At 37.7% G+C, this 27467-nt stretch overlaps 1 protein-coding gene across 1 annotated transcript; it reads right to left on the reverse strand.

Moving 5' to 3' along the window:
• Positions 1-1346: 1346 nt before the first annotated feature.
• Serinc1 (serine incorporator 1) lies at positions 1347-20223 on the reverse strand. The gene is made up of 10 exons (XM_032889293.1): positions 20063-20223; positions 17405-17566; positions 14155-14324; positions 13155-13234; positions 12805-12942; positions 12093-12262; positions 11255-11345; positions 5232-5376; positions 4907-5137; positions 1347-2789 (listed from the first exon to the last, which is right to left on the reverse strand). The coding sequence occupies exons 1-10, from the start codon at positions 20099-20101 to the stop codon at positions 2654-2656; spliced, it is 1362 nt and encodes a 453-aa protein (XP_032745184.1). The 5' UTR covers positions 20102-20223; the 3' UTR covers positions 1347-2653.
• Positions 20224-27467: the final 7244 nt, after the last annotated feature.

Consider the following 27467-nt stretch of genomic DNA (forward strand, 5'->3'; position numbering starts at 1 on the left):
CTCTAGTTGCTTCCAGTAAATCATCTTTGGTCTAGCCACCACACATGCATGTATGATACTCTGACTCAAGGGATGAATGGGCCACAAAGGAAAAATTGGGAATATGGTATGTCTCAATGGGTTCCAAAGTGTAGTAAAATTGATTACATTGTCTTCATTAAGTTAATCTTAACCTGGCTTGTTATTGTTAGGTTGGCCAGAGGTTAAAGTTTGGTTTGCAAATACAAGCTACAAGTAGTATTTTAGACAAGCCATTTCCACATTTCGTGACTTTTTTCGCTAACTTGGAATTTGAGTTAGCTATTTCCTTACTGCTTAGCTTATACCCCATGTTTAATCATTCACCCACCGAAAGATATCCATTGTCTTAGGTTTGGCTATTACAAAAGTTGTAATGGCTAGAAACCAGAGTTCAGTTCTCATCAGGCAATTCACTAGCTCCAGGTACTCCAGCGGCCTCCTGTCTGTCTCTCTCACATACCCATATAAATTGCTTGCCTAATACTCTAGAAACTATAAAGAATTTACAAGTAAAATATACCAAAGTTTGGCAACTGCTAGAGCTAAATGTCAAATGTTCCCATGTTGACAGTGTGTTCCCAGGAAACTTCACAAGGTGGGACCTTGTGGGCAGACCCTTGAAGATACATAATCCTAGTCCATTTTGAGGGCTGAAGAGTCCAAAATCTTGCTCTGCTGTGGATTCTCACTGGTGTGATACCTTGACACTCCAAAGAAATAAGGACACTTTATTGTGTACTGAAACCTTCAGACTTATGAGCCAAAAAAGTTTCCAAGTCTTATGTGTTCCATTAGAGACCAAAAGTTAATGTAGTGGTTTATGGATAGAAATATCTTATCAAAAAGGATAGTCATTTGGGAAAGGTCTCAGTTGGGAAAACATCCCAATTATATGGCTAGTAGGCAAGCCTGATGATCATTTTCTTAAATCACCTTGATGGAGAGAGAGCCCAGCCAATTGAGGTGGTGTCTTCATCACCCCACCTTCCACCCCCAGGCCTATGGTTCTGGAATGGTATATAAAAACAGACAGACCAAGTCCTAGGCAACAAGCCAATAGGTAGCTCTCCTCCGAGGCTCTGCTTCAGTTCCTGCCCCGACTTCCTAGATGGTGGACTTCAGACTATAAGATGAAATAAACCTTTCTTTTCCAGTTACTTAATGGTCAGTGTTTTATCACAGCAATAGAAATCTCAAGACAAACTGTTGGCTGGAGAAAAACACACCACAACCTTTTAAAAAAGGGAAAAAAGGCCGCTGGAGGGAAGAAAGAATCTGAGTTAAGTCCATCTAAATTTGTAATGCTAAAGAGCTAACACCACACATTTTCTTTGAATTTGTTTATTTAAGAGATAGAACACAGCCATTCAAACTTGTGAAACAAAGTATTAACACAGGATAAGGTTGGAAAATTAAGATGAATTGCTCTATTCCATTTGCACAATAAATATTTTTAAAGAAGCTTTAAAAGCTTTTAAACTAGATACTAACATAAATAAGCATTTCTATCTAAATTGAGGCATACTGATTTTCAATAGAATTATAATATCAATTGCATGGCAGTAAACAAACATTTAAGCATGGTTAAATGTGTAGTGTAATGGAAGTTATCTATTCTTCAAATTAACTATCCCCCTGGCCTTGTGTTTGGATTTAAAAAAAAGCATGCTGGACAGCAGCAATATATTTTATACAAATTATATACCATTAATAATTTATAAAGTGAATTGTATATTTTGAATACAAAGTGTTTATGTTGTAATGTTGGCTATTTTTGGTATCCAGCTTTGTCACTAGCTTTTGCACTAGTTGACATTTAACCTGGACTAGACTTTATCTTAAAAGTACCTAACCCGAGCCTAATATTTTATGTCCTCTAAGGTTTCCCATTTTGTTTGGGAGACATAGTTTCAAATTTTTCTAACACAATATCCTTTTCAAAATTGTGTCTACATGAAGAGCTGTTAATATCTCCATGAAATCCATAATTGTGTGTTCACAAAGAGCAAACCATTCATTTTTTTGTAAAGGCCATACTTTCTTAGAGAGAAAATCATAATCTACAGTACTTGCTTTAAAACTCATTACCAGTGACTTTCTGTGAAGGCTCTTGCCTACTGCTCAGCTTACCTCCACTTCCTATACTGCTTTCCACAAAACGAAACATCCTGGACCTCCTCGTAAGAAAAAATTCTATCAAAATTAAAGTGACTTAAGAGTTTTCAGACAACTAGCTTGTGACTTATTTACATAATTTTAAAACAGCCATTTGCTTTGTATTTGTAGTCCTCTGTAAGGCAACAACACGTCGAGTATTTCAAAAGGCAGCCATACACTTAATGTTTCTAAAGTAGCATAAGTTCTAACACAATTTTAATTCCATATGTACAGAGCAGATGATATGCCTATCAACGTCCATCTTTGCTAATTTGCCACCACATTCAAAATTCTCCCTTTGCAATTTATATCACCAGTACACTTAGCAAGAACATGGATAAAATGGCAGAGTAAATCTATTTCATGCAAGAGAAAAAACTGTTACACAACAGCACATACAACTGTACAAAAACTGGGAATACTGTTACTGTCAAATAAACAATGACCAAAGTGGGACTCATGCCAGACGCCCCATTCAGTCAAAATCCCGATTGGTAAGAACAAGTGGTGCCACCAGTGTCCAAACATACAGCACAATGCCAATCCAACTGGAAGAGATTTTCACCCAGACTGCTGTCCATTGACTCTTCATCTCACGAGAAGGCTCATACCTGCAATTTAATAAAAAGTGACTGGAGGTCAGTGGCTTGTGTTACTAAGTTACTAAGTCATCTTACTAGGCCCCTTAATCAAAGCTTCCTTTGTACGGAGTTTGTGATAGCAATATGCAGTATCATGGACTCATGATGGTGCTGCAGCAAACCTTTCGCATAGTTTGAGGCACAGTATGCACTTCGTACATGTTATTAAACAGGAGTGGATGAGAACTGAGTAGTCTCATCTGACTATTCTGTACCTGGTTGGAATGTTTATGGGCCTCCCTTCTCTACCTCACCTCCTCCCCTTCTCAGATTTGACAGATGGGGAAGGAAAGAGATCTTGAAGTTAGCTGATTTTCTGTACACACACACACACACACACACACACACACACACCCACACACACCCCTTCATATTTATTTTTACTTTTGTTTTTTCAACACATGGATTTCTCTGTGTAGTCCTGGCTTCCCTGGAATTCAATATCAATATATACATATATATAGATAGATAGATAGGTATAGATATAGATATATATATTATATATATATACATATATAATATATATATATATATCAGGCTAGCATAGAATCAGAGATCCGCCTGCTTCTGTCTCCCAAGTGCTGGGATTAAAGGTGTGCTTCACCATTGCCTGGCTTAGTTCTAAATTTTCAATATTTGTTATATAGTAAATAAGTTACTAAATTACTGATAACTACTTAATTCTTAACTCAATAAGATGTAATTAGTAATTTAAATAAATTTAAATTTACAAAATTTAAGTAAATTAAAATACTCTTTCATAATACAAATGCGTAAATACTAGCAAGAATGATGTTTTTCTCCATCTTTTGCTGGTTCTATAATATTTAAAGACATGTATAAAAAAATAAAACATACTTGTCCAACCACATAGGTCAGTGTCAATCTTGCTTAGATTCTTTTGGCAATCATTTTAGTCAAAGTCATTTTAAAAGCAAATTATAAAGTTACTTTATATTTTATGAGGAAAGTATTAATTTTGAAGGGATTACCAAAAATTATAGTTAATAGTTTGGTCTTCTTGTAGGACTCATAAAAGTGGGAGTAGGGGCTGTCTTTGACTCTTTGCTTGCTTTAGGGACATACTCTTCCTACTGGGTTATCTAGCCTCACTATGAGGGGCGGTGCCTAGTCTTACTACAACTTGATATGCCATGGTTGGTTCATATTCTTTTTCTGAAGAAAAAAAGAGGGGAGTAGACTGGAGAAGGGAGGGATAGGATTGGGGTAAGAAAACTAGTAGTTCTAAAATCAACTCACATTAACATATCTGCATCAAAATTTTTCAGATACCTTTTATATTTTTATTTTATATTTTTTATTTTATGTGTTGTATGGTTATTTCGCTTCTATGTATGTCTGTGCATTCCATACATGTCTATGCTTATGGTGCCATGTATAGACAAGGTATGAAATGCCCTGGAAATGGAGTTAAAAAATTATGAGGTACCATATGGATGCTGAAAATTGGACCTGGTCCTTCAGAAAAGCAGCCGGTGCTCTCTTAACCAGTCATCTGGCTCTCCAACCCAGCTTTTCAGATCTTTTAATGATATCGCTAAAAAAAGAATCCTCTTTTAAACAACTGTATGAAACAACTATATGCTGTTATTATATTAGGAATAAATTTATAGTATTAAAATTAAAAATAATAGTATGTTAAACCAACTTAGTTAACATCCATTTCTATTAAAATATGCTTAGTGAAGTTTTCTATTTAAGTATCCTCAAGATTTGGAACAACTATGCTTGTGTAATTGTCAAATAAGTAAGTAAGTCTGTGTCTCAGAATTCATTTTAACTAGTGAGATACATCCGAGGACTAAAAAAGTGCTTTAGAGCTCAAGAAATGGCTCAGGAGGTAAAGCACTTGCCTTGCAAACATCACGACTGAAGTCTGATCCCTAAAACCCACAGCTTAAAAGACCAGGTATGGTGGCATGGGAGAGGTGGGAACAGAAGAATCACTAGAGTTTGCTAGCTAGTCTATTTAGCACACACAAATGTACACACACGCATACTCAAGTAGAGCCATATAGCATGAAAATCCACAAGAATTATCTGAAGTGATTGTGAACTGTAAGTACCTGTACCAGTTGGTAAGGGTCATCATAATGTAAAGCGAAGCCAGGAAGAGCATGAAGTGAAAGAAGGAGTAACTGTAAGTGACTCCATCCCTTTCGTTATCTACAGCTCGGTGGACGCCTTCACCATCGTCTAGTGACCCGTCGCTTCTGCCATTCCCGTCCTCTATTAATGTTGACTCATCACTTGTTAGAGTCAGTTTATTAACCTGACTGTTGTTGGAGGTACGGATGCTGCATGAAGAAATTCATAAGGAAACAGTTTTTTAATGATTCCTTAGTCTATATAAACGCACTTCCTGTAAAGTGGACTCATAGCCTGTCTTACCTCGAATAAAACACACAGAGCAGGAAGAGAACGAGTCCTATAATTCCTTGAGGATGCCACCACTGAACAGACTGCCCGTCCTTTGGGACAGGTCTTGTGGTATTGAAGCCAATGATGCTCAGTAGACTTGGATTGCAGTTTGTTTCTATAAAGTACATTAAGGTTCTTTAATGTTACAGTAGTATAAAAAAATTAGGACACTGAACTCTTAGGACTCCAAAAGGGCTTTAAAAGGCACAAAATAACAAGATATTTAAACATAATTCGTATGTATTGAGATATAATTTGTATTGATGAGACTTTAGAAAGGCTTTTAGAAAAGCTAAAATCACTTTCTTTCCAATCTTACCTTAGAGCCAAGGTATCTTGGTCAACAAATAAGTAAAAAATTTAGATACCTTATCCAAAGTTAATACATTTACAAATACAATGAAGGTTGTTGTAACCATTACATACTCATCAAAGGAAAAATCCGCCAAGGTAACACTTCACTCCCTAACAGCTATGCCCCAAATACAAGGGCACCCTAGTTTGTAAAAGAATTATCACTGCAGCTTAAATCACATATTTACCCTCACATACTATTGGGAAATTTCAAGACCCCACTCTAACCAATGTACAGGTAATTCAGCTAAAAACTAAACAGAAGTTCTTACAGACCAAATGGACCCAACAGCTTGGTATACAACATTTCACATAAACAGAAAAGAATACACCTCTGCGCCTCATGGAATAGTCTCCAAAAAGTGACCGCACACTTAAAGACAAAGCAAATCTCGACAGATACAAGAAAACTGCAATCCCTACATCCTATCAGACCATCACTGATTAAAGCTGGATATGAGCAACAAGAACAACAGAAAGCTTACAAGCTCAGCGAGAAAGAACAACTCTCTACTGAATGAGAAAACAGGACAAGTAAGAAAGACTTTTCTAGAATTAAATGAAATATACATATAGCATTGCCAAACTTCTTGACAGGGGTGCTAAGAGGAGTTCCTACATTTAAAAAAAAAAAAAAAAAAGGTGAGCTCTCATACGAGCAACTGAAGAGCACATCTGAAAGTTCTAAACAAAAAGAAGCAAGCACATGCAAGATGCAAGAGGAGTGGACAGCAAGAACTAACCAAACCAAAACAGAGACACGATACAAACAGTCAAGGAAGCAGGGCTGGTTCTTTGAGAAAAAAAATAAATAACAAGATAAGCAAACCCTATCCAAACTAACCAAAATGTGGAGACTATCCAAAGTAACACAATGAGAAATGAAAGGGTACATAACAGACACCGAGGAAATCCAGAGAATCATAAGAACATACTAAAAACCTAGATTCTACCATATTGGATAACCTAAAAGAAATGGATAGTTGTGATAGGTAACATTTATCAAAATTACCAAAGAACGGATTTTAAAAGACCTCTAATACCTAGTGAAACAGAAGCAGTCATTAAAACTATTCCAACTGAAAAAATTCCCAGGACCAAATGGATTTAGCACAATTCTACCAGACTCTCAAAGATGAGTTAACACCAATACTCCTCAAGTTATTCCATAAAATAGAAACAAAAGGAATATCAGCCCAGTTCATTTCATGAGGCCACAGTTACCCTGATACATAAACCACATAAAGGTTCAACAAAGAAAGAGAATGACAGACTTAATTCCCCCTTTGAACACAGCTACAAATATAATACTTGCAAACTGAATCCAAGAACACATCAAAATGACCATCCATCAGTAGGATTCATTCAAGAAATCTCAGAGATGGCTCAAGATACAAAAATCATTAAATGTAATCCACCAAAAAAACTAAACTGAAGAAAAAAAGAAACCTCATACGATCATCTCATTAGATACAGAAAAAGCTTTTGACAAAACCCAACACCCCTAAAAGTTCTAAAGAGATTAGGGATACAAGGGTCATAACAACATAATAAAAGCATTTACAGCAACCCTATATATAGCCAACAAATTAAATGAAAAGACACTCAAGGAAATTCCACTAAAATTAGGAACAAGACAAGGTGTCCATAAATATCTACTCAATATAGTACTTGAAGTTTTATTTAGAACAATGAGACAACTGAAGGAGATCAAAGGGATAAAAATTAGAAAGGAAGAAGTTAAAGTACTATTATTTCCAGATGGTATGATAGTATACATAAGTAGCCCCCAAAATTCTACCAGTGAACACCTACAGCCAAAAAACCCAACAAAGTAGCTGAATATAAGATTAATTCAAAACAAAACAAAACAGTAGTGTTCCGATATGCAAATGACAGACTGAGAAAGAAATCAGGGAAACAACACTTCACAATAGCCACAAATAATATATAATATCTTGGAGTAACTCTAACCAGGCAAGTGAAAGATCTGTATGATTAAAACTTGACAATAACAGATGGTGCGATCTTCCATGCTCCTGAATTGGTATTAGTAACATGGTAATAAACATGTCCATCTTAACCAAAATGCAATCCCCATCAAAATCCCAACACATTTCTTTACAGACAACTTTACAGACAGGACAACTTTCTCAACTTCATATGTGAGAATAAAAGCACCAAGGAGAGCTAAAATAATCCTATACAATTAAAAAAAAAAAAGCCTTACAGAGGTACCATCATCTGTGATTTTAAGCACTACAAACAGCTGTAGTAATAAAAACCACTTGGTATTGGCAAAAACAGACAAGCTGATCAATGGAATGGAATCAAAGACTCAGCCATAAATCTACACACCTATGGATACCTGATTTTTAACAAAGACACCAGGAACATAGAATGGGGGGAGGAGCATCTTCAACAAATGGTGATAGTCTAACTGGATGTCTGCATGTAGAAGAATGCAAATAGATCCTTATCTATCACCCTGCACAAAACTCAATACAAAGTGAATCAAAAACCTCAACATAAAACCAAATATACTGAGCCCGATAAAAGAAGAAGTTGGAATTGCCTTAAATTCACTGGCACAGGAGAAAACTTCCTGAACAGAACACCAATAGCACAGGCACTAAGATCAACAATAAATAGGACCTCAAGAAACTGAAAAGCTTCTATAAGGCAAAGGGTACTATCACACAAAGTGGCAGCCTACAGAATGGGAAAAGATTTTTACCATAATCAACAGAGGACCAATATCTAAAATATATAAAGAACACACAAAACTAGATCTCAAAAAAAACAAAAACAAAAACAAAACCCCAAAACAAATAATCCAATTAAAAGATGGGGTACAGATAGATCTAATCAGAATTCTCAATAGAGGAAACACAGAAATATTCAACATCGTTAGCCATTCAGGGAAATGCAAATCAAAACCACTTTGAGATTCCATCTTAACACATGTCAGAATGGTTAAAATCAGTAACACAAGTGACACTTCACACTGTTGAGAAAGAGGAAAGGGAACACTTCTCCACTTTTGGTGGGAGTGCAAACTTGTACAGCCACTTTGGAAATCATTCAGTGGCTGTTCCTCAGAAAACTGGGAATCAATTTACCTCAAGACCCATATATCCAAAGGATGCTCTATCCTACCACAAGGATAATTGCTCAACAATGTTTATTGTGGCTTTATTCATAATATCCAGAAACTGGAAAAATAGAAGAATAGAAAAATAAATTTTACACAATGGAATATTACTCAGCTTTTAGAAAAAAGTTATCATGAAATTTGCAGGCAAATGGACAGAACTAGGGGAAAAAATCATCCTCGGTGAGGTAACTCAGACCTAGGAAGATAAATACTTTATATATTTGCTCATAAGTGGCTATCAGCCATTATAAGTAAATGATATCCAAGCTACAATTGTAGATCCAAAGAAGATAGGTCAAGAGGAGAGATCTGAGGGGATACCAGAATCTCAGAGAGGGGGAAAGAGGTTTTACAGGTGTACTGGGTATGGCCAAGGATGGGAGTGGAAAATCAAGGGGGCCGGGGAGATGGGGTGGATAGGTAGAATTCAGGAGAAAACAGCTGGATTTGGGGGGCATTTGGGTTAGTGTACAGTGAAAACATCTTAGAATACATGAAGGTGATCCTAATGGGGACTCGTTAATTAGTGGGGCATGTAGAGTCCCAACTGGCCATCTCTTGTCACCAGTGAGGCTTCCAGTGGTGGGGCTGAGTTTTGTTCAATGAAGTTGTTGGCCAAGGTGGTGGGATGGAAATTCCCAAACAACCCACGCTTTTGTTAAGACAAAGTGTTGCTCTCTGCAAACTGACAGCAGGGCCCCTCTGCAGAGGACAACACCCACACAACTCATTGATCACAGACTCCTGCATTCTATTGGTACAGGAAGGGGCTCTGCTGGTTACCAGTAGAGAAATATGTACACAAACCCAGCCACAGAACCTTTAACCTACAATCCTTCTTGCCTACAAACTATACTAGGGCAATGGTGACACAGAACTTGTGGGAGTAAACAACCGGCGTCTGACTTTACCTAAGCCTCCTCCACCAGAAGAAACTCCTATACCCGACACTGCTTGAGTATCCAGAGACTAGGTAGCCCAGAGACGTACAGTAAGACCAAACAAAATTTTGCTATACTCATGCTATACTCAGTGTCTTATCTCGTCAGCATCTGCGTCTTTTTCCAACAGCAGATGAAAACAGATGCAGAGACCCACAGGCAGACACCATGTGGAGTCTAAATGGAAGGTCTCCATCAAATCCCTCAGAGCTCAGGGAGTCCTTAAGGCATCAGGTTTATCTACTACTTTAGCCCATGTTTATAACATACCACCCTCATAAAACTCAAAAAGTAAAACCCATCATATATTTAAAAGAAAAAAAAGAATGAAAAGAAATGCAAGTGTTTTAAGCCTTTTCTACCCTTCTTTACCATCTTGAATGGACAAGTGTCCGCCAAAGCAGGATTTCTCAATCTGTGAGTCACCTCTTTCACAGGGGTCACCCGAGACCACTGAAACTCAGGGATTTACATATGACTCATAACAGTAGCAAAATCACTATCAGGAAGTAGCAGCAAAAATAATTTTATGGTTGGGCATCATCGCAACATGAGGAACTCTTAAAAAGTCACAGCATTAGGAAGGTTTGAGAACCACTGCACTAAAAATATCCAATATATATTCATTTTAAATTCCAACAAATCCAAATCTTCAACCTCCACTTTATTAATGAACACTACATAGGATAACTTCTCAAGCAAATTATTTGGGATATTTTAAAATTGCTTATTTTAGGGTGGGAGGGGAGAAGATCCCTGTCTCTGTAACTGACAAATTTGAGTTTGCAAATAATGAATCAGAAAACTTATTTTATATGAATATTAATTTACAGAAAAGGAAAAATTATTTTCTAAAAATTATAATTTCTTTATACCTTCAAAATATACAGGTTTCTATTTCCCATGGGATTCACTGTAACTGGAGTACAGAGATCCATACAAAGCCAATTATCTAATACAAGATAGTTACAAAACTTGGGAAAAACGTATAACTAAATGTACAACAGCATTTTGGAGGCTGAGGTGGGGGGTGGGGGTGGGGGGTGGCTTCCAAGTATTCATGCTCAGCCTGAGCCACAAAGTGAAACTCTGTCTTAAACAAAACACAAAACATTTGAAAATACTTTATTTCTCCCCATATTCAACTATCTCAGATAACTGTAAAAATTAAGTTTATATGATTTTTTAAAAAGATTTATTTATTATATATAAGTACACTGTAGCTGTCTTCAGATACACCAGAAGAGGGCATCAGATCTCATTACAGATGGTTGTGAGCCACCATGTGGTACTGGGATTTGAACTCTGGACCTCTGGAAGAGCAGTCAGTGCTCTTAACCACTAAACTCCAGCCCAGTATAAATGACTGTTTTTAGAGCCGTATCAGTAGTGAAAAGAAAAGATAGCAATACCTTCAAGATGAACTGATACTACCTACAAGAGCTTTACTTCTCTACTAGTAACTAAGTAACTTCATCTCTTAAAATGACAAGTTTTGAATAAAAAACAATACTGCATGACTCATTATAAAGAAAACATACCTGGTTCATTAGTCATAGCAGACCATGTCAAATACATTGTGTAGACTGTAATTACTGAAGACTGTAACAAGCCAGATCTTGGTTGTGATTCCTACAAAGAAAATATTAAGCAATGAAGATAAAAATCTGACATCATTCTGATTTGTAAAAGTTTAGAAAGTAAAGGCTCTATAAAAACGAGTGGTAGCTTGGGAGGGAATAGGGAGGCAAAGATTAAAACAGACACAGAAGGAGCACCCATTCAGAGCCTGCCCCACATGTGGCTCATACATATACAGCCACCCAATTAGACAAGATGGATGAAGCAAAGAAGTGCAGGCCAACAGGAGCCGGATGTAGATCTCTCCTGAGAGACACAGCCAGAATACAGCAAATACAGAGGCGAATGCCAGCAGCAATCCACTGAACTGAGAACGGGACCCCCGTTGAAGGAATCAGAGAAAGGACTGGAAGAGCTTGAAGGGGCTCGAGACCCCATATGTACAACAATGCCAAGCAACCAGAGCTTCCAGGGACTAAGCCACTACCTAAAGACTATACATGGACTGACCCTGGACTCTGACCTCATAGATAGCAATGAATAGCCTAGTAAGAGCACCAGTGGAAGGGGAAGCCCTGGGTCCTGCCAAGACTGAACCCCCAGTGAACTAGACTGTGGGGGGGAGGGCGGTAATGGGGGGAGGATGGGAGAGGAACACGTATAGAGAAGGGGAGGGGGAGGAGAGGGGGATGTTGGCCCGGAAACCGGGAAAGGGAATAACAATCAAAATGTAAATAAGAAATACCCAAGTTAATAAAAGATGAAAAACAAAAAAAAAGCATGGTAGGCAGTGCATACCTGGATCTTGGGCAGAATGGACATTACAGACGCGCCGATGCAGAGCAGCATGTTGACACTGATGAACGCCTTGTTTTCCGAGCAGCTGGCTGGGTGAGTATAGTATACAAAGAACAGGATGATGGCGACCAGAGACAGCAAGTAATTCAGAGCGGTGGCTGACAACAGGGCTGTGAAAGAAAAGCAACTGAATTATTAGATTTTATAAAAATATTAGGAAGTTAGCATGGCACTTGTTTCTAAAGAAATCTTACATTTTAGATAACTAATCAGTTCATGCTTATTGTTATAATTATACTACTGCAGAAATCTCCTTAGCTGTTAGGCATCCTTTATGCTTTAGTGTTCTGAAGTTCCTGTTTGTGCTGTGTATTGCTGCTGACCAATTACACAACTCTGTGTTTATTAGTGGTCTTCCCTTTAAACTTTTAATGTACAGGGAAGTTTGGGTACAAAAATAAAGCTTTAAGAAATTGACTTGGAGCGTTTTTGGGCTATTTAAGGGTCTTTGGTTTCTTTTCTGATCCCTGGATAAATTCCTAGTTACTAAGAACAAAATTTTCAACAAGTTGCTGATACAGTCATCCATAAAGTTCAACAGAAAACCTCTTCAGAGGACATTAGAACACAAAAATCCTAAGTGATGTACCCGTAACCTATTCTGCTCTCACCAACATTCACTACACGCAAGATAGAAGAAACAAAAGCTCACCTGCATACCAACATCTTGAGTTCCCTTCTTCCATTTTTTCAACCCAGGATTCATTCCAAGAATGGGCAAAGTCAATAAGTAAGACTAGTTGTATAAGGATGAAGCAAAAGGCGCCTGCCATGCCCACATAAAACCACACTGAAATGAGAAACAGTGCAGTTTAAGCAAAGGAATGACTGCGTTCATTTTTATTATTTTTCTTAATAAATCTTAATACAAAAAGGGAAAACATAAGTAAATTGATTTTGCAACTGGGGTAAAAAAGGAAATACCAAACAAAAGAAATTAGAACTCCAGGTAGCAGTTACTATGGCCTCCTATACAAAACAAAATTTTTAAAAACTCCTCACCGGTTGTAAAAGTGCCTTCTGGGATGAAGAATGCGCCAATAATAATTGCAACTGCTGTAGCAAATTTAAAGAACCAGAATCTAAGACAGAAACAAAGTAATAAGAACCCAAAAAAACAACTCAAATACTAAAGCTTTTCAGAACCACTTAAAGAACAGTTACACTTTATATTAAGCATATACTGAACATAAAATAATCATTATGTAGGCTACTGTAAAGATGGTCCTAAGAAAAGACGTGCCACCAGTTCATCTAAGAACACTGGCTTCATTTCACGGCACTGAGCTGCATAATATGTGTATATATAAAGCACAATTTCATGTCACAAATGAACAGCTTTAATAAATTAGGACAAATGCCTACATCTAAAATAGTAATTTAAGACAGCCAATGACTAAACTGATCAAAACCTGTTATAGAACAATTTTTATTATCCTAGTATTACATTTTTACTCCCTGTCTTTCACAAAGCATGTCAACAAATAAACAATAGAACATATAAAGAAAAACTAATTTATAAAAGGAAACATAAAATTCAAGTCATTCAAATAAAAAACAGATGACATACTCAATAGTAAAGGAGACTGATTAAATTAGCAGTTTTGTTTTCTTCCTAGTTTGTGGAAAACAATCATCTAGAAAAGTATACCTGTTCAGTAATAATATTTCTTTCTAGTTGGCTGCCTTGCAGACCTAGGAATTCAGAGTTCTATATGATAGGACTGGTTCACCAAAAGCTAAAAGAAGGGGCACCAATACTCTTCCTTTAATCACACATATAGCCTCTTTTGATATTAAAATTCATAATCAGATGTGATGCCAATAAATGACCCACCACTATTATTTAATACCCAAGACAAGACTTTCTCTAGTAAAATCAACAGTTTTTAAAACTTTTTTAATGAAAAAGATAAATCTGCTTTGAAATTTCTTTAGATAAAGTCAAAATTCCTGGAAAGAAAAGGTGATATAGATATTCTCTCCTGTCACCAAAGCTTACCCGTTGTGGACCGCGGCTCTAGGGTCGCTGCTGCTTTTCACTTTGATCATTAGTAAAGAGAGGAGAAGATAGAACATGGCCAGGCCAAAGCACAGGCGATACACAGCTTTGTAGCCAACCAGAATATTACAAGGAACTATACCTTTCTCATTCTCACAGAACCCAGGGATCTAGAAAAACCAAATGAGTTTATGATCAATACTTTTCATGAACTAAAGTTCCATGTAAACTGTAATCTGCTTTACAGGCCATAACACACATACACATACATCCGTAGGCACACGCACATGCACAGGCACACACAATATAAGCATCTTAACTCGGTAAAATGAGGTGGTGGGGAAGTTAAGGCCAGGCATGGTAGCAGGGGCATTTATTTAATCCTAGCATTTGGGGAGGCAGAAGTAGGCAGATTTCAGAGTTAACCTGGTCTACACATAGATCCAAGCCAACTGGGGCTATATAGCGAGACATTTTCACAGACATATACACACACACATTAAAACTTCCAGGCAAGCAAACAGTAAACTATCAATGGCCAAGTCTAAGATGGATGATTTCTCTGAGCTCAAGATTTATTTTTATTCTTTAAATATGTATTTTAAGTTACATAAAAACAAAAAGTACATATTTATACTGTATCATAATTTCAAATATCCTAAGACTAGCATTCTACTGTGGTATGCTGAATTACATATGCAAAATAGGTGAGAAGTGAACAAAAGCTTAAAGAATTACATAAAAGAGTCACATTTTTAAGACATAGACAGGGGTTGGGGATTTAGCTAGGTGGTAGAGCGCTTCCCTAACAAACAAAAGGCCCTGGGTTAAGTCCCAAACAACGAAAAAAAAAAAAAAAAAAAAAAAAAAAAAAAGACGTAGACAATAAAAAAGTGGCTTTTTAAAGTCAAGGCTATTTATATCGATTTTGAGTATAAGACCTTTACATGTTACTTGTGATTATAAGGAGCTTATTGCTGACAGTGTATTTATATTGTAATTGAGAAACAGCAGGGACCACTTCAGAAAAGTACAATGGATTGGGATAGAGGGGCACAGTAACAGCACTGTTGCCAGGCAACATGGGTGATCTGCAGCAACACACTCTCACAGACAGAAAATCACATTGAACTCAGAGTACAAAGAAGAAACTTTTGTGAGGAAAGTGGCAGTATTATTAAGAACTACACATACTTACTGTTCATATGCATAAAAATAAACTTTTTCTCCCACGCCTAATCGCAGTACTCCAAGGATACTGTACTTTAAATACTAGTTTTGAAGCAGTCATATCCAGCAGCTGTTTAAGTCCTCACCGTCTTTAATCCTTGGTGTACTGACAGTCATTCCTACAATTCTATCTAAAGCGTGTGTTCTTGTGGTTTTTCTCATTGCTTCTTCAGGTACTGTCCTTCCTCTCTGTCAATCCTTGAGAGCTGTTGATCAAGTTCTAGCTAACACTGAATCATTTTCCAACAGTGCATATATATGTATATATATATATGTATGTATATACATACATACACACACGGTTATATAGTTATATAGTTTTATATATAATGGTATATATTGTTATATAGGTATAAATCAATTAATCTATTCATCTATTAAAAAGATTTATTTTTGATTATATGTTTGTGTAGATATGTGCACAGGTTCCCACTGAGGACAGAAGAGGGCCATCACCTCTCTAGGAAGTGGGAGGTCAGGCAGCTGTGAGCACTTCCCTCTAGTTCCCAAGAGCTAGACCCTGGCTGGCACTGACAATATTTGGATGCCAGTTACTACGACATCCATATAGCCCATCTGAGGCCTATTCCCTGTGATCTTACCACTGCACAGTCTGTATATCTAAGTGCTTGACTTCTGTCTTTACCAAGGCAATCCTCAGAAGTCACTTGCTCACAGCCTTTCCCAGTCATTAGGGCTTCACTTTCAGGCATTGCACTTACATTTTACTTATCTTTAAAATGTCCCCTTTTCAGGGAACAAAAATCAAAACACACACAAAGTGTGTGTAACAGCTTTCCTGTTACAATGACATTACCAAAGTATGGTTTACTTCTGTACTGATATACATTAATACATATGGCTTCCATCACGACATTTCTGTACACATGTATAATGGACTCTGATCATCGTCACGCCACCATCCTTTCCTGTCTCCCTCCTACTCCTGTTGATCCCTGTTGTCTTCCTATTTGTCCTGTTTATTTTTTCCTTTGACCCAATGACACTTTCATTACAGTTGCTTCCTGAAGGGTTGTTTAGAGGACCACAGACACCACGGCTACGGTACTGAAGAAATTGTCTTTCTTCCCCCAGCAGCTACCTAATTACGTGTGAATTCTAAGAGGTAGAACCTTGGGAGTCCCTCCCTCCTCCATCGCTGATGTTTGTGGGTCCAATCATGTGTACACCATAGACGCTGCAAGTTTGCACGTAGAATGTTATGCCTGAAAGTCAGAATTTGACACCGTTCTTCATTTCCTCTGGTTCTTACATTCTTTCTGTCCCTACATAAACAATGTTCCCTGAGCCTTGGACACAGGGACACAGATAACCCATTCAACCATTAAGTTATTTCCCACACTCAAACTGGTTTCCAGGCCTCTGCAGGTACTGATGTCCACTGTAAAACACAAGCTTCTCTGAGCATAGCTAAATACCACTGAGCTGTATATATGAAGAGCAGTTACTTGGCAGGAAATCTGAGGGTAGTCCACTTAGTAAAATAGTAGCAGCAGCATCCCGAGTAGGCCCGATACTCTCTAGTCCAGGCTTTGATGAGGCTTATAGTAAAGGGTTTACGTTAATAACAGATGTAAATTCCTTCCAGTGTTGGGGCCTCTCTAACTGGCTTGTCACTACTGTACCCTTGGCTACATCTTGCCTGGCTATTATGGCAGAGTCAACGACCGAGTAAGACTGCCGATGACAATCTTCGCCAACAGCCTGCATAGCAACTACTGATATGATGAGGGCCAGTTGCAGGAAGGAAACGTCCAGACCACTTCCAGCCTGATTTCTTATGGCCTGAGGCTAAAGCATGCTGTGTCTTCGGAAAGGAATCTACCATCTGTTCTGATGGGAACTAACATTTTCTGTGCTGCCATCGTAAGAACATAATCTACTAAAACTGGGGTTCCATATTACTATACATTTATACCACTTTACTTCTAATACCCCCAAAGTTATTTTATGCATATTCTACAATTTTAGTTCATCAACATTAAAACAAAAGCCTGACCTTATTCAGTTGTTCTTCCATTCCTGGTATTAACATTACACAAGCTACGCATACTCCAACAAGCAAGAAAAGTGCATAGATCAATCTAGTCACAGTGGAGTTGTTCCCACTAGGACAGCATCGGCACAGCAAACACGGGGCGCTGCCACACAAACAGGGAATCTGGGAAAAATATTAAACAACAGCATAGTTTAAAACAGTCCAATAAATATACGTTCTATGTGTTGAAGGGATAAACAGTGACATTAATTCAAAAAGCTTAAAAGTATTTGATGTGCATACATTACCTACACCTACAAAACCCAAGGCAAAAATAGAACAAGGTCAAATAATGAACAGCCTTTGTCCTCTATATCAAGTAAAACTATTTAAAAACATGGGAAATAACCATCAGCAACCAAGACTCATCTAAGAAATGGAAGGTTCATAAAGAGCACAGCTACTAAGCTCACCTTCAGGCTCCACCTCCCAGGTAAGTATACAGTCATAGAATTCTGGGAATTCTCAACCCTAGAGGGTGGGGAGGGGTGCGGGGCACGAATGATGCACCACAACCCTGAAGTGAATTGGTATTCTTATTTTCTTCCAACTTTCTGTTAATAGCAATAAAACTATCACTAGAAAAGGTGGGTTTTTTTTTTTATTTTTTAAGGGTAAGTCAACAACTGGTTAACAACTAGCTAACTTTCTCTAATGAACTCTTTGCTAATGAATTAGTTAATGAATAGGCTTTAGACCAGGAGAGCTTAACATGTACAGACATTACTAAGGCAGAGTTTAAGTATCTCACAAGGGTTGGCATAACCTGGACTGACACCATCAGTCAGACTTCAGATTGGATGTAGTAGGGTATCCCAGCTCTGGGGGAGAGACCCACAGGTACTCCTATGGAAATTTGTCTCCTACAAATCTCCCTATATCAAGTATAACTGCTCAGACGCACACGAAGCAGCTGCACGTTATGTTTCAGGAACGGAAATGGATGGCATAGCAATTATGCAAACACACACAGAAGAATAAATTCTATGATTACAAGATAAGACATTTATATAAAAATAACTCAGCGAGAAAAGGACAAGTCCGACCAGTGCACCTCATTTGAGAGCTAGAGAAACAAAAGCCAGGGAGGGAGGGAGAGGCAAGAGGACAGCTTCGTCAAAGACATTCCTTTAGTGAATCAAAGTGCCGATCTTAAGTTGTAGACGTAGTAATGAAATTTATCCAACAGTGTTCTCCAAAGCTATTTTGACTTAAAACGCACATATACGGAAACTCCTTAAAACTTAAAAAAAGGAAAAAAAAAATATTGAAACACCGGCCTTGAGGGGGAAAAAAAACAAACATTGCTCATAATTGAACTGGGAAATAATAAAATGGAAAATTCATATCCCTCTAAGTCTATGATCTCAATGGAACTGCTGTGTGCTCACATCACAACCAAGCTAACTCTAGTATCACAAATTAAAAAACGATTTTTATGTGCATGCATGCGTGTCTATGTGTGGGAGAATGTGCCTCTGGGAGCCAGTCCGTGGAGAGTAGAAGAGGGTGTCAGATTCCCAAGCAGTTGTGAACTGTCGAATGTGTGGGTGTTGGGAACTAAACTCCATAATCTAGCAAGCGCAACAAGCTGAATCGCCTCCCCAGCTCCTACTTATTAAGTTTTATTACACTAAATTTTGCCTTCTGTATAAAAGGGTCAACAGATTCAATTAGGCTCTGAGGTCAAGTTTCCATATCCAACTGCAAATAGAAAAATATAAGGGAATAACTCGGTGGACTGTCACACAGTATTGAATAAAAACTAAGCATTTATAATTCAAGTCATACCAAAGCATTTTTCAAGAGATGATGCATGTAAACTAGCCAGTTCATTGGTTAACATATATGCAATAGGATGATTTGGCTAGTCAGAAAATTCTTACGATTTAAATTTAGAAATCATAGGCCAAAGAATAAGATTCGAATCCAAATACCAAGTCAAAAGCAATGAAGGTTTTTATTATAAACTGCACTGCCAATGTTTTGTCTATTGGGGAATGGAGTCCTCTGTGCCACCTGGGTTACGAAATCTTGCCATTGATCTAATGATTGTACTGCCTAAGGAAAACGCAATATATCCTTCCTATAGCATCGACTTTCAGACTGCACGCTCATGTTTTACGTCACAAAAAAAAAAATCAGTACCCGAGACCTGAACACCTTTTCCAGAAACGTAAAATTTAAAAATATAAGAATCCAAGCCACCGATGCCGAAGAAGGTAGGTAGTAAGGGAATTCTGACTAATGTATTAAAAAACAAAACAAAAGCAGAAACAAAAACGAGGCTACATCGACACTGCTGTCAAGCTGTCCCAAATAACAGGCCCGATTCCCTGGTGGCTGCGCATTAAAACAAAGAGGCCTCTGGGAATGACAGTGTCGCAGTGCGAGGTCGCCGGTATCGGGGTGACAGCAAGAACCGCGGTACCCGCGGGAGGAAGGAGTTGGAACGGCGACAGCCGAGGCTCACACCAGAAGGAAAGCCATTGCTCGGGCGACGCCCCGCTCCGCCCGGCCTCGCCCTCAGTAGACTCCAGCCGCGAAGTGGAGCCGCACAAACCGGAGGAGGGCGGATAAACCCAACTTTCACGGGCCGCGAGCCCCAGGCCGCCTTACCCAGCTCGCCACGGAGCACAGCCCCAAAACGCTCCCCATCGTCGCCGCGTCGCCGGACCAGCGCGAGCCGACAAGATGGAGACAGCTTCTTCCTTGCTTTTTCGGGGCTTATTTACTGTCTGGCAGGCACTTCCGACGCAGACGCACCCGCCCCTCAGCTTTGAGTGCGTCACTTCCGCTCAGACCTGGACCCGGTGGCTGCTGCCGGGCGTGCGCAGTGCATTTGCCCGGAGGAAGGGCGTGGTCTTCGGCGATGCGACCTCGGAGTACCACTGTTAAAAAATAGATCTGTGGCTTCGTGGACTGGCCCTCCTTCGCCAAGTAAAGAAAACTGTGTTTGGGAAGGCCCGTGCGTACCACTGTTGAAGAGCTCTGAACTGTTACTGCTTTTGAGACATTGGTTCCTCATGGGATTTAGCCATCTCATTTCTACCTAAGTCCCCTTTCTAGTTTTGTGTTCCTTTTGTTGTTGTTCTGTTCACATACGCATTTTATGCCTGTGGCCACTATGTGGAACAAGTTTTTTTCACTGGTATATATATATATATATAATTTTCCCCAAATATAGCCCTTTCCGTTCTTTTGTTTAATATTGATGCACATTTTAACTTCTTTTTTCCTAGTAAGATTTTCCAAGTACATGGTTTGTACTTGAAAAATGCTTCACTTAGTTAAGACATTTGTTACAGCGTAGGGTTTTATTGACAGCTGTCTGGACATAACAATTGACAACCTTGTTTTGATATGTTTGGGATGTATCCAAAGGAAAGTTGATTCTTATTTTCCTGTAATTTGCCCTTGAAAATATTCTGTGAGCAGGGTTTGGCATACAAACGTCGCTTTGAAATACCCACTACTACAAATATTTTAAAATAACGATGTCTCATAAAATTGACGAAAGCCTCGTAAAGAGGGTCGGAGTAACCCTTAACATTTCTGGCAGAACTACAACTGTTATCTAACACAAACCAAAAAGTAGGGATGAAATTGCAAATAAAAGATAATCAGAATGTCTTGAGCATGCCCATCTGTAAAATCTGTGGATGAGTTCCCTGATATTTGGAAATTCAAGCTTGGGAAAAAAAAAGTGAGCTACACAATGTACAGTGATTCCATTTGTGGTTTAAGATAGACTTGAAAGATGATCGCCACTGGGAAACATTGTAGTTCAAAGAGTCCCGAAAACAGAGCCCAACATTTCAAGACATAACTATCACATAGAAACTATTACTTTGTACCATCCTTGGTTGATAATGCTAACTCTGTACTCTCTTTTACCCAAGTGTTAAACTCTGTCCTTAGTATATGTTGTAAAGACACAAGTTGTTATGGTTAGTATTGTCAACTTGATGGAATCTAGAGTCATCTCTGGTCATGCTTATGAGGTCAAATTATGAGGAATCATCCTGATTACTCTAATTTGTATGGGCCTTAATTATAAACAGAGCTGTGATGGGCTATAACCTGGAGTTATGAACTAAAATAAGCCCGTGGTCTCTAAGCTTCTTTGGTGAGAGTATTTTATCACTGTAACAACACAAAGAAGGAACAAAGGAAGGAAGGGAAGGCGGGAAGGACGGAGAGAGGGAGGGACGGAGGGAGGGAGGAAGGAAAAGGGAAGGAAGAAAGGGAGGGAAACCAAGACACCATTAGTAAAATACTTGATTTCTTAAAAGGGTAGTGATTTCATTAATACTGTATAGGTATGAAAATCAACTATAGAATTGTAAGGGTTAAATGATATGACACATGTTCTTACAAACGCAAATGCTAGCACCATATACAGGAATTCATAGATAAGGAAAACAGGCTATTTTCCATACTTTCTTCCCTACCCACACTACTAATGTCTGTCATTTGCCAATCTAGGTTGGACACAGTCTCCACCCAACGAGTTGTGTCAGTTTCTCAGGTGATGTCTCCAGGTTCCTTTACATTTTCTGTCGTATCGATATAATCAGCTAACATATAAAATGGAAGTTTTCTTCCAAGATATTTGATACACTTAGGAGGGAGACCCAGAGAGCATTTAATATTTGTTGCTCATGTAGAGACCTTGTATTCAGTTGCAATTTCTGGTCTCAGTCATGGCTTTTCCTCAGACATATAATAATTCATGTGAGAACATTCCTTGCTATATCTGATAATAGAGTGATATATTAATTATAAATGACTTCTATGAACAAGTTTTGGAGACTGCAATTATGTAGTACTAGGATAGAGGTAGGAGGGGAGAGACTGATGGCATGAGAATATTTTTTTCAAGAAAGAAATTTACACACACAAGATGATTCATATGGATGCCTACTAATACATATATGTGCCATATCAAAAAAGGCAATATGTGTTACTAAAAAAACTATTTTTAAAATATTTTAGAAGCATAGTAAGATGAAAAATGTCATGATCATTAACTCTTTCTGTCCTCATGAAATATCGTTACTAATAGGGTTGTTCCTGGTTATATTTTTGCCCTGCTCTCTTACTAGAATTGAGGACAGCTAGTGTATAGCCAACAATCTATGCTGTAGTAGTTTCAGTTTGCTGCCTCAATGCACTCTTTCTCCACTTGTGTTGCCCTGCTGTTGGTTAACATGAATTTATCACATTTCCTGGGGAAAATTTGAAACCCTTCATGCTGTCTATTGGCACTCTTGATCGCTGATAACAATGAATTTTTTTTTTGTTTTGTTTTGCTTTGCTTATTGGTCAATGAGATAAACTCTTCTAGATAAAATTCTTTTTCAAGCCTTTAAATGTCACAGTTGGACCACCTACCTAATTTCATTGATTTGTGGATGGCTTTGTATACATTTTAAATATGAATCTTCTAGAAAAATATAGTAAAAAACTGTCATTCCCTGGTCTGAGCTTACTTATTTTTTTTTCACGTTGTAAAATACCATTCTTCAGTCACTACTGGCACATAATTTTAACATCATTTTTTTTTTTTTTCTTTTTTTTTTTTTGGAGCTGGGGACCAACCCAGGGCCTTAAACCCTAGGCAAGCGCTCTACCACTGAGCAAATCAACCCCGCTTAACATCATTTTTTAAGTGTCATAATTAGCATTTGTCCTTTGAGTTACATGACTTTATTTATTGCTCAAAACTTATTTCCAATTCCAAGATTTAGAAGATGTTTTCATCTGTTTATTTGCTTCTAAGTCTTGAATTTTAGTTTTCACATGTAAATGATTAAGCCATCTATGTATGATGTAAGCTAGAAATTCCACTAGTGATGTACTGGCAACGCCACCCACCCCAGCTCTGTCAGGCAAAGGCAAAGGATTAAAAAGAAAAAAAGACAATTAGACAATACTATAGCCTGACCCCAGTCAGTTCTGAGGCTGAAGTGGGTTTATTTTTTTTCCAATCTGCTTTTATATCATTCTAAGTACATACAAAGAATAAGGCCAGTTCTAAGTCATAAACAAAGCAGTTAGGGGACAAACAGGCATAGACTGGGCAGGAACAAATGAAAAACCATCAAGATAAAAAGAATACATTTCTTAGCTGTATTCCTCTTGAGCCTACTTCCGTGTCCTAGTCCAATGTCAAATTCTTTTTTTTTTTTTCTTCCATTTTTACTAACTTGGGTATTTCTTATTTACATTTCAAATGTTATTCCCTTTCCTGGTTTCCTGTCCATCAGCCCCCTAATCCCTCCCCCTCCCCTTCTATATGGGTGTTCTTCTTCCCATCCACCCCCATTACTGCCCCACCCAACAATCCCCTACACTGGGGGTCCAGCCTTGGCAGGACCAAGGGCTTCCCCTTCCACTGGTACTCTTACTAGGCTATTCATTGCTACTATGCAGTTGGAGCCCAGGGTCAGTCCATGTATGGTCTTTGGGTAGTGGTTTCATCCCTGGAAGCTCTGGTTGGTTGGCATTGTTGTTCTTATGGGGTCACAAGCCCCTTCAGCTCTTTCAGTCCTTTCTCTAATTCCTCAAACGGGGGTCCCGTTCTCAGTTCAGTGGTTTGCTGCTGGCATTCAGAAGGCAGCCCCAAAGCTCTCCACACCTGGATATGTAGTGTTTACTGTTTTTCATTGTATAAACCCTCTCACTGAAAGATTTCAAGGTGTCAGTGGTTTACCAATATACTTTTGAAATTCTTCAACATTTAGCATATGGTAAGCTAGAGGTACCACTGGTACACGCCTAAGCAAAGTTATGTTTTAGTTTTTCTTATAGATATTAATTTTTTCTACTAAAATTTATAGATTATATAGCTTCATCTTACTCCTGCAATGCCTCTAATGTGATATGTAATTTTTCCACATAAATAGGTGTTTGTTTCTAGATAAATAGGTTATGTTCTGTATTTGAACATCTACACTTGTATCTCTTGTATGTACTTTTAATTATAACATTTAGAAATGAGTTGTGATATTTGTAAAGAAACATTTATTCTTTTCTTCAAACATGTTTCTGCTGATCTTTGTTCTTTATTTTTTTATAAATATTTTAGGGTCATTATCAAATTTGAATGATAAATTACATAGTCATGCTAATCTTGAGGCGTTGCCCACATTTTAGAAGTATGTCATAAGTATCTGTATGAACTTCTTCATGGTTAATAACTTTCTCCATGAAAATACTTAATTTTTGGCCTTGTAGTACTTTATGAAGTGAAATTGTATTTTTACTGGACAAGTTAGTGACAAACCTTGAATCTCATCACTATTATTAGCCTCCCTTAGGTTATTATTATTAGTCACTCCTAATTATGATAAAATCTATGGGACAGTCTTGCTTCTGTTCATCACTGGTTTAGAATCAGTTTAAGGAAAACTACCCTTAATGTTTTAATTGCAGGAGAATATTATTTCTAGCACTAAAAATGTTCTAGGTGTCAAAGAATTTAATTGAAAACATTCATACACTAGTTAACGGCGCCCATGCTGTCACGGTACCGGGAACGGGTCATAGGCCTGCGGGATTTAAGGAAAAGACACATACTCGGGTCGTTCGTGTTATGAGAATGCCAAAGGTTTACTGAGGTTCACAGAACATATACCCCAAGTCCATCGAGTGGAAAATTCCAGGAAGCACAGTGGAAGAACAGGTTTAAGCCCTCAGGAACAAAAAACAGGAATTGACTCAATGATGTTACCGCCCTGGTGTTACCACCCAAGTGCCAAATAGAAAGGTCAAGATGTTCCTTTGTTAAGAACAAAAGCTTCCACATGCATCAGCAAGGCTCAGCAGGGGGCAAACAGTGAGGGGACCCAGGAAGCTCCCACAACTAGTAATTTTAGAGTCTCCAAGAATAATTGATTAGGCTAACAGAGAAAGACAGGTCTTTGTAAATTTAAGATTTGTATCTTTCGCTGTGTGCAAGAAGATCCCTGAATTATTTGTAAGATTTTTAAGCTTTTTTTTTTTTTACACTACTCACCAGGTAGGTAGGTTTTTTTCTGAGATATTTATCTATGTTAAAGTTTTCATCTTAATTCTCCAGGAGTACACAAAACACTTTAGTTCATTTCCTTTATCAGCTGTCATAAGGAATGGAGTTTTCTTTAAATAATTGTATGTTGAATAATTGAACACAGCAATAATAAACTTGAAAGATTATTAGAATAGTTATGGACAGTAGTCCTTTTACTTCTTGCCTGCTGTTCAAGAAAATTAAAATGAAAATTTATTCGAATTTGAACTCAAACATATAAAACAACACAAAACATACGTTTCCAATGTATATAAGCTCTTATATAGGAATATAGTTTCTTTAGGTTTTCATTTCCTTATATCGGAATTTATTTTTCAGTGTCCTATACTTTAGGAAACCCATTTTCTTCTTTGTAAACTATGTGTTATACCAGAGCTAATGTTCTGCAAAAAATAATTAAGACTTATGTTTGGACCATGTGCCATGCAGTCATTAGGCAATTCTCCCTAGACATTCCTTTATCTTTTATAACTTTTGATCATAGAATGGTATCAGAAACTTCAAGGTTATGTTCTTTATGAATATAAATGTTTTATGTTACCAATTATGACAAAAATATAAACTTTAACATTATCATAAATTAATAGTCTTTTAAGAGAAATTCAGGGGTAATCCTGAGCTGAGTAGTGTAATAAAGTTACACAGAAGTAGGTTCAGTTATAGGTACTAGAGATGAAATTGTCCTCAGAAGACATTCTGGGTCTCACTCACACACCCATAAATAAAGAATCCAGCTACCCCAGAGAGTGTGGGTATAGCAATTTGAGCCTGAGAACAACAAAAAATAGAAATAATTAAAGTTCTATTGCTATAAGGAGCTACCATGGCATTATAAAAGACACCATGACTCTTATAAAAGGAAGCATTTGATTGGAGGTGGCTTACAGTTCAGAGGTTAGTGCCAGAGAGAGACACTGGGCCTGGCTTAAACATTTGAAACCTCAAAGCCCATCCCCAGTCACACACTTCCTTCACACCTGTTTCAACAAGGACACACATCCTAATAGTGCCACACCCTGTGCCTATGCCTATGGGGGCTGTTCCTATTTAGACCAACATAAACATAAAAAACAACGTGGAAACGGAAGATTTTTAGGAAATCTAAGTTCCACTTATTTTTTTTTTTTGAGCCTAGCCTTTAATAGCTGAGCCATTTCTTTAGCCCAAGTTCCATTTTATATGGACATTATAAATTATACTGCATAATCTCACAATTCTAAAAAAAAAAGGTAAAAGGCACCTTGGCTTCTAAAAATAAAATGTCTTAATTTGAATAAAATCTGAAAATAGTTTCTGTTAAGATGACTCAGTGGTTAAGAGCACTTCTTGCTCTTGCAAAGCAACCAGGTTCAATTTCCAGCACCACACGGTGGTTTATAGCCATTGGTAGTCTTCAGATCCAGGAATCTAATGTCCACATATGACCTCCATAGGCATCAAGCACACATGTGGTTCACAAATATACATATAAGCTAACACTCATACACAAAATATATAACGAATAAATCCTTTTTTAAAAAATCTAAAGATAGTTGTGGGTGGTATTACCTAGTGAGAAAGGGAATATGAGTATTTTATGGTATTCTTCCTAAAGTAATTTAATCCCAAATTTAAACGTTTAAATATTTATTTAAATATTTAAATAAATAATCAAAATTTCTGTAAGAATAATCCAGAGATTAGAACGTAATAACCTATAGGGGTCACTATTAACTTAGAATTTGAAGATACCACATTGCGGTGTGCTTTTTTTCAGTGAGTTTAAATCATAAAAAACTTCAAAAGCAAATATAATTTCAAAGGTACAAAAATTCTCCTTTTTACCTTCATTTTATACTCCTTTCACAAAGGTTTTCCTTTTGCTGAAGACTAAGCCATTCTGTTCCACAGCAACTAGATATTTCTTTTCACACCAGTGAAGTAAATGTTACAGGAATTGATTATGTC

Source organism: Rattus rattus, chromosome 18, assembly GCF_011064425.1.
Source record: "Rattus rattus isolate New Zealand chromosome 18, Rrattus_CSIRO_v1, whole genome shotgun sequence".
NCBI classification, from domain to species: Eukaryota; Metazoa; Chordata; class Mammalia; order Rodentia; family Muridae; genus Rattus; species Rattus rattus.